General features: G+C 37.3%; 1 protein-coding gene across 1 annotated transcript; it reads right to left on the bottom strand.

Annotated features, from left to right (window-relative positions):
• Nucleotides 1-756: 756 nt before the first annotated feature.
• On the bottom strand, nt 757-2,222 carry LOC118746459 (serine/threonine-protein phosphatase alpha-2 isoform). The gene has a single exon (XM_036480311.1). It carries the CDS (start codon nt 2,025-2,027, stop codon nt 1,119-1,121), a length of 909 nt encoding a protein of 302 aa, XP_036336204.1. The 5' UTR covers nt 2,028-2,222; the 3' UTR covers nt 757-1,118.
• Between the last annotated feature and the right edge of the window lie 6,159 nt (nt 2,223-8,381).

The raw sequence follows: 8,381 nt of genomic DNA, 5'->3' as shown, positions 1-8,381 counted from the left end.
CGTAATGGACTCATTAATATTTGGGCTCAGACTTCAATGAAATTAGTTATGGACTTATATAAAATACGTTTGAAAGAAATCCGAAACTATAGAACTTCACTGTACGGTAATAGGCATGTATCCGACGGATGTCATTCGCGCGAATCTAATCGTTCACTCGCTTTTTAAGACAGTTGGAATCGGATTATATCCGTGCAGATGTCATCCGTCGGATGCCGCAATAGGTATAAATATTTGAATATTAATAGTTCGTAAATTTAAATTCGAATGGAAAATCGAAACATACTGACGCTAAATAGTTATTTATTTAGTTCATTTTAATACGGTGCATATGTATTATGTATCTAGATATTAATACATACGAAGCATGTTTAATAATACAGATATCTATTAATAATAATATACATGTATATGTTATGAAACACATTTTATTTAAAGGTCAATTGTTCATGACAAGTTTTTAAGCAAAAGTTATTAAACTTAATATAAAAGTATGAATTTAGTAAAAGAAATGAGTTATAAATTGATTTTTTATGTTAAATTTACAATTTTTTATGGATCAAGTTTGCCCTTGATGAGGAAGGGATACAATTTAAGTCGAAAAAACATAATTATAAGACATGCATATTTTTGGATACACATACAATTACTTAAATTGATTTAAATTCACCAAATTTGGAATACTATAACATTTTACCATTACATGGTTACCAAGGCTTAGTTTGACCAAAAATGATCCGATCTAAAAGAGGAGAATTGTCAATCGGTTTGTTTTAGATTTATTCATGCAAGTTTCTAATAAGTTACAAACTTGGACATATTACATGTAAGTAAAATTTAAGAAAATGTATTTTTGATAATTGATTGTTTTTAATATCTTATTTTTGTTTTATCTCATCTCGTCTGCTCTATTGTATTCCACTTGGCATCATATCTGTAAATCTGGTAGTTTTCTTTTGTATTCATTAGACTTTTTATTTCAAATATGTATGTTAACAAATAATCCGTCTCATGCTTGCTGCTCTTAATTTTTTTTAAGACATAATTAAGAGTGTGTATATAGTTGTTGATGTTTTTATTAGTGCACTGGCAGCAGCGATTGTTTTTTTTTGTTTCGCTTATTTTTTACGTTTATCTGCCGGTTTCAATATCTGAAAAGAGCACATCAACGTGTCATCCACAGACATCATAGCGCCGGCATTGTCAAATTCACCGCAATAGTTTGGTGCAGAAAACAGCGTCACTAATTGTCGTTTAGCAAAGAACTCGTATCCATCTTCAACCACCTGATGTGCACGGCAAATCAAATCGAAGTCATGCTTTTGCAGGAATTTACCAACCACTTCAGCGCCGAATGTGAAGCTTACCCCACGATCATTTTCTCCCCAGCCCATAGTGTCTTTGTCGGGGTCTGACCAAAGCAAATCGCAAAGCAACCCCTGATCGGGAACATCGGTAGGTCTCATAATGCGGCGAATTTGCTCCATTGATGACAAATCGGGACTGAGACCACCATGGCAGCAAAAGATTTTCTCGTCAACGATAGCAGCCACTGGCAAACAGTTGAAGCAGTCCGTGAAGGTTTTCCATAACTTTATAGTGTAGCGGCGCTTACATTCGTCGTAAAATCCGTAGATGCGGTTGATGCTTGCGCATTCATGATTACCACGCAACAGGAAGAAATTTTCGGAGTATTTAATCTTATAGGCTAAAAGCAAGCAAATAGTTTCCAAAGACTGCTTGCCACGATCAACGTAGTCTCCTAAAAACAAATAGTTTGACTCTGGAGGAAAGCCGCCATATTCAAAGAGACGCAATAAATCGTAATACTGGCCGTGTATGTCACCGCAAATCTTTAATGGTGCCTCCAATTCAAGTAAAATGGGTTGCGATAGAAATATCTCGCGCGACTTCAGACATAGACCACGAATTTCACTCTCTGATAATTGTACATTCTTTCCAGGCCTTGCCCCACGCACCTCCAACAAACGCGAAATGATGCTATCAATGTTCATTACGTCAGCCATATTGTTTAGCTATTTGCGTTATTAAACGTGTGTACTTGTAATTTTTATGTTTCCTCTTGGCAAATCGAGTGTGTTTCCTGTTTAAATAATTAATAAATGTTATTAGTAAATTTTTCCTCAGCTACCAGAAGATCGAAAAGCGAACACACAAAGACTGACATTCGGGCCGAGTTAACCCAGCCAACGAACGCTACCTACATGCAATCGGTTCGAGAATATGAAATATGGCCGCACAATCCGTTTTGAATCCGTTTGTGCGGAAAAACATGTTGAAAAGAATGATGCTGAAAGAGACCTGACAAGGACGTCTTAGTTAATTTTAGAAAAAGAGGCACAAAATCGCAGAATTATGGAAAAGAGGTGTGAGTTTGGATATTTTAGTAAATAATATCAAATTCACGCCAAACGACCCTAACGGTGGTTGCTGAAAATTGTCTTGTCTTTATAATTATCTGGACGCCTACTTTACTTAGGGCCGTTTTCACCATGTCTAGTTAATTCTAATAGCCCAGTTATGCATACATAGCTTTGCATGAGAGTTGTCACATAAGAATCTGTTAAATGGACTTTGCGTGTAAGCAGTTACCCAACGCATAGCACTTAACATGTAGAATTCTGTTGGGTTTTGATTTTTACGTAAAAATGGTATAGCAGTGCAAGTTTGCATAACTGGGCTATAACTCCCAGTTAAACCTCTTTATGGACGTTATCGACAGCCATCATATAACATGTGATCGATAAAGCAGTTGATGGGCTTAACTGAACGATGTACATCCAGTTAGCGTTAACTAGACATGGTGCAAACGGCCCTTAGGGTCTACACCTTTCGTGACAATAATGTAAAAGTGATGTATTTGTTGCAAACAAGGCGAATTCATATAACAACAAACACATCATTTGGACATTATTGTCATGACAGTATTGTCCGGTGTAAACCCTAAGGGCCGTTTGCACCATGTCTAGTTAACGCTAACTGGAGGTACATCCTTCAGTTAAGCACGTTAACTGCTTTATTGATCACATGTTATATGATGGGTGTCGATAACGTCGATAAAGATGTTTCACTGGGAGTTAGAATTAACTAGACATGATGCAAACGGCCCTAAGTAACACAACATTTTGACAACTAATACATATTGCTGAGCGCCAATCAGTAAAGTTTTTTCCGTGGTGAGACGAGGTAAACAAATTTACTATGGTGTACAAATAAATTGAATTTTGCTGTGCCAAGCGCAAAGTAAAATTTTGACAGTTAAAAAAAACTAAACGAACACTCGTGCCAAAACTCTATTTTTGCGTGTTGCTGAAATTGTTCATATTTATATACATAAGGAGCGTTCCTTATCTCCCAGAAATAGTTAGAAAAAGTCCGAAGTAGTAAGATTTAGTCCAAAAAGCGTTCCTTAACTCGGAAATGACAGCAAAAATGAGAGAGCAACACTCAGTGAGAGTGACTCTCATAAGTCCGAAGTAGTCAGATTTAGTCAGGAGAATTTTTTCTGACAAAATCCTGAAAAGTGTCAAACTCAACTGAATTTAAATTAACGGAAATTAAAGAATACGCAAAAAGTGATAATAATCTCAAAAGTAAAAAAAGTGAATTGAAATTGGAAGGAGGCAAAAGATTATTGATATAGTAAGTGTTTATTGTGCTTGTGTGAAGGTGTTTTGTAGATACATTTCCATTCTTATTTGACGTTAGTTTTGTTGTTGCCATTCTTTGGACTAAAAATTTGGTGTTTTGCGTTCCTTTACTTTTCCTGTTATTCTCTTTTAGTGAGCGCATTTTGCTTACGCTCTGGCATTTTGACACTTTTCAGATTTTAGTCCAAAAAGATAAGGAATGAACCTATATATATTGCAACTTACAAGTACCGTACGCTTTTTTTTAGGTTCCATTTTGATTTATTACAGGCTAACCTAATATTCGCGGCTTGCGTTTTGGTACGCATGCCGTCGAATTTGTTTTTTTGCGTCACCCGAAATTGACTTGCATGCGTTTGCATTTGATTTCATTGAGCGAAACGTCAAATCAAAATGTCACGCAGAACAAAAATTGGAAATTGAGTTAGCTTCATACGCACGCCGTTCAATTTCGGTTGATCTCATACAAGTTGCATGAGCATGAGAAATTTTTGACAATAAATTGGCGGCGTGCGTGAATATTAGGTTAGCCTGTTACTCTTTACCGCCTAACAATACTGTGTGTATATGCTGTCAAAACTGCACCTGGCCCCATGAGCTAGGCAAATTTCTGACGTTCGTATTCACCACGAGAAATGTCAAATTTTTAGTTTCATCCGTCAAAATTTCCTATTTTCTATCAATTGGCACAGGCTCTTAATTGTCTTGTCTCAAATTGTCTTACGTTAACGCAGCGTTATACACAAGCACTTATCGGGACGTTACACATTCAATTTTCCCCTTTCAATTTTAAATACACTGACACTTTTTCCCTAACACCCTCTTATTTATTACTTGAATGAGCAACTTGCTTTAAATTTTTCTCTTTAACTTGAGTTTCAATTTTGCTTTAAATTTTGAGAAAATAAAAGAATACTAAGGGCCGGTTGCTCAAAGCCTGATTGACACTAATCACCGATTAACATCGTTATCGACGTTTTCGGCTCCATGCAAATAACATGGTGTCGGTAACGTCGATTACGATGTTTAACCGGGGATTAGTGTCAACCAGGCTTTGAGCAACCGGCCCTAAGCTTCTGCATGCTTAAATTTGAATCAACAATGGAATTAAAAACGGAAAATGGTCTTCAGAAGCTAGTTAGTTACATTGTTTACTCGAAGACGACATGTTGATAATGAAATTGCTTCTCAAATTGAGTGCAGCATACGTAATTATATGGTTATATACAACGACTTCTTTATCGATCACATGTTATATGCGAGATGTCGAAAACGTCGATAATGATGTTTAACCGGCAAGTAGTGATAACAAAGCATTGAACAACCGTCCCTTAGGGCCGTTTTCACCAACTCTGGCTAACTCTAATCGCCAGTTAAACATCGTTGCCGACGTTACTGACTCCAAGCATATTACATTGTGTTGGCAACGTCGGCAACGATGTTTAACTGGCGATTAGTGTTAACCAGGAGTTGATGAAAACGGCCCTCAGGGCCGGTTGATCAAAGCCCGGTTTACACTAATCATCGGTTTAACATCGTTATCGACGTCACCGACACCGTGTTATATGCATGGGGTCGAAAACGTCGATAAGGATGTTAACCGATGAGTAGTGTCAACCAGGCTTTCCCTGCAAAAATCGTTGGACCATGTAGTCTATTTGTGGTATATTGGAGTACTTACAAAAGTGTTCCTCTGTCATGCTGTAGCGGACCAACTCGTGTCTCTGTGCCCGCTTATTGTTTGTTACCCGATCACTGCTCGTGTTTTAACTAAATGTGATTGAAGTTTAGCATTTGAAAGCACATTTGCTCTTATGTAGATAATTATTTTGGCGACGACCGGGCTACGCGACGGCTGTGGTTGTGGCCAGATTAGATCTATTTCTATTTTTCCGGCGACAGATAAGGTTCTTCCTCTTCTTTTATGTCAAACTCATACAAATTCATGATGTCGCTGCCGCGTTCAAAAAAATCATGTCGCCATCGACAAAGCGTTTAGATAATGAAGATAACAAACTGGAAGCTGTGGCCCGTAGCTCGTCGTTTTCAATGTGTTCAGAACTTTAGACTTGACTTGACTTACCTCAACCTATAGCCCAGTTATGCATATTTGCACTGCTATACCATTTTTACGTAAAAAACAAAACCCCACAGAATTGTTAAGTGCTATGCGTTGGGTAACCTCTTACACGCAAAGCCCATTTAACAGATTCTTATGTGACAACTCTCAAGCAAAGCTAAAGGCTCTGTTATGCATACTTGGCATTGCTTGAGAGTTGTCACATGAGGAATCTGTTAAATGAGCTTCGCGTGTAAGCGGTTACCCAACGCACAGCATTACATAGGTAAAAGTCTGTTGGTTTTTGATTTCTACGTAAAAATGGTATAGCAGTGCATGCAATGCCAAGTATGCATAACAGAGCCTTAAGGGCCAGTTGTTTAGGCTGTGTGCGAGTTGACCTAAATTATAGTACCTAAACTAATATTCCACTGGAAATTTCCAGCACTGCTACAATTTAGGAAAACAGCTGCTAAAACCCTGCGAGTTCGTTTGACAACCTAAATTGTTTGTTTTGGAATTTGAATTTGTTTGCTTTTAATAAATATATCCATAAAATGAATAATTTTCTGGTAGCTTTGGGACTATTTAACAATATAATAAATTTGCAACAGAAAAGGAGAATGCTCCATCCATCGAATTACACATATACTTATCTGAATGCTAAAATCAAATAAATTTTTACTTACGTCTTTCTGAATATTTTCTTTTTTGTGTCATAGCAATGATAAAAATTATTTAAAACATCAAAAAATCGTTGTTCACTTAATCGCTCGCTCAAATATATTTGACTGTTCAATTTAGGTTGCAAAGTATGCTCGGAGAAAATCTAAATTGTTCCTATTCACTGCATTACCGACACTTTCTAGTGATTTAGGATTTTTCTCTATTTACGTAGCAATTTAGGGTGATTAGCACAAATCGGAGGTAGAAGCTCCGGTTAAGCACAACTACTGCTTTATCGATCACATGTTACATGCATGATGTCGAAATCGTCAATAGTGTAGTGGTAGTGATAACCAGACATTGAACAACCGGGCCTTAGACTTGACTTGACTTACCTCAACCTATAGCCCAGTTATGCATACTTGCACTGCTATACCATTTTTACGTAAGAACCAAAACCCAACAGAATTGTTAAGTGCTATGCGTTGGGTAACCTCTTACACGCAAAGCCCATTTAACAGATTCTTATGTGACAACTCTCAAGCAAAGCTAAAGGCCGGTTGTTTAGGCTGTGTGCGAGTTGACCTAAATTTTAGTACCTAAACTAATATTCCACTGGAAATTTCCAGCACTACTACAATTTAGGAAAACAGCTGCTAAAACCGTGCGAGTTCGTTTGACAACCTAAATTGTTTGTTTTGGAATTTGAATTTGTTTGCTTTTAATAAATATATCTATAGAATGAATAATTTTGTGGTAGCTTTGGAACTATTTAACAATATAATAAATTTGCAACAGAAACAGAACAGTTTCCCCGATCGCAACGAGCACTCCAAATTATCTGTATTAAATACAATTGCCTCAAATCTGTCAGCTTTTTGTTTTTGCTATCCGTCTTTGGAACGCTTTACCTCTAGCAATCAGAACCATCAGGAGCGCTCTACCCTTTAAGAGAGAATTGCATCGACATTTTGTCCAGGCGGGGACCAATTGATCGCAGTTTTTTGTCATTTTCCTACCTTATTCCTGTCATTTGTCTTATTCTATTCGCAAATACCTAGCCTCTTTTTACAATTTTCCTCTCAACTATATCTTGTCTTATATATGTCTTATAATTAATGCGACTCTTCATTTTCAAATAGCAAGTAAGTAACTAGTTAAATTTATTAAATGCATTTGTGCTTAGCCATGTAATCCGAACGTCTAACACTTGAAAGTAAAACCGCCTGGTTGTTGTGTTAGATCTGTACCGTAATTGAAATAAATAAACACTATATTTAAATAAAAAAGGAGAATTCCTATTCTTCCTATTCACTGCGTTACCGACACTTTCCAGTGATTTAGGATTTTTCTCTATTTAGGGCCGGTTGCCCAAAGCCTGGTTGAAACTAATCCCCGGTTAAACATCGTTATCGACGTTACCGACACCGTGTTATATGCATGGAGTCGAAAACGTCGATAACGATGTTAACCGGTGATTAGTGTCAACCAGGCTTTGAGCAACCGGCCCTTAGGTAGCAATTTAGACGTACTCGCACAGAGCCTTAAATGTCTGATTAGCAAAAATCGGAGGTAGAAGCTCCGGTTTGATACAACGACTGCTTTATCGATCACATGTTATATGCATGATGTCGAAATCGTCGATAATGATGTTTAACCGGCAAGTAGTGATAACCAGACATTGAACAACCGGCCGTAAGGGCCGTTTACTCAATATGTGGTTAACACTAATCTCCGTTTAAACATCATTATCGACGAGTTCGGCTCCATGCATATAACATGGAGTCGGTAACGTCGATAACGATGTTTTACCGGAGATTAGTGGATGCCAGATATTGAGTAACCGGCCCTAAGTATGCATAACTGGGCTATTAGAAACGATTACTCAGCATGAACCAAAAATACAAGATCACCTAATCAAAGAAGCAAGAAAAAAGTATTGTTACGATTATCCTCGAAACCTTGAGGGATTTCCCAAATACACT

The sequence above is a fragment of the Rhagoletis pomonella genome, unplaced genomic scaffold (assembly GCF_013731165.1).
Source record: "Rhagoletis pomonella isolate Grant_MI unplaced genomic scaffold, Rhpom_1.0 Rhpom_scaffold_00001, whole genome shotgun sequence".
NCBI lineage: Eukaryota > Metazoa > Arthropoda > Insecta > Diptera > Tephritidae > Rhagoletis > Rhagoletis pomonella.
The sequence above is the reverse complement of the archived record's forward strand: the minus strand, read 5'-3'. Positions and strand labels throughout refer to the sequence as shown.

Coding starts and splice junctions, on each gene's coding strand:
- LOC118746459 (XM_036480311.1), bottom strand. CDS start 2,027: ATGGCTGACGTAATGAACATTGATAGCATCATTTCGCGTTTGTTGGAG.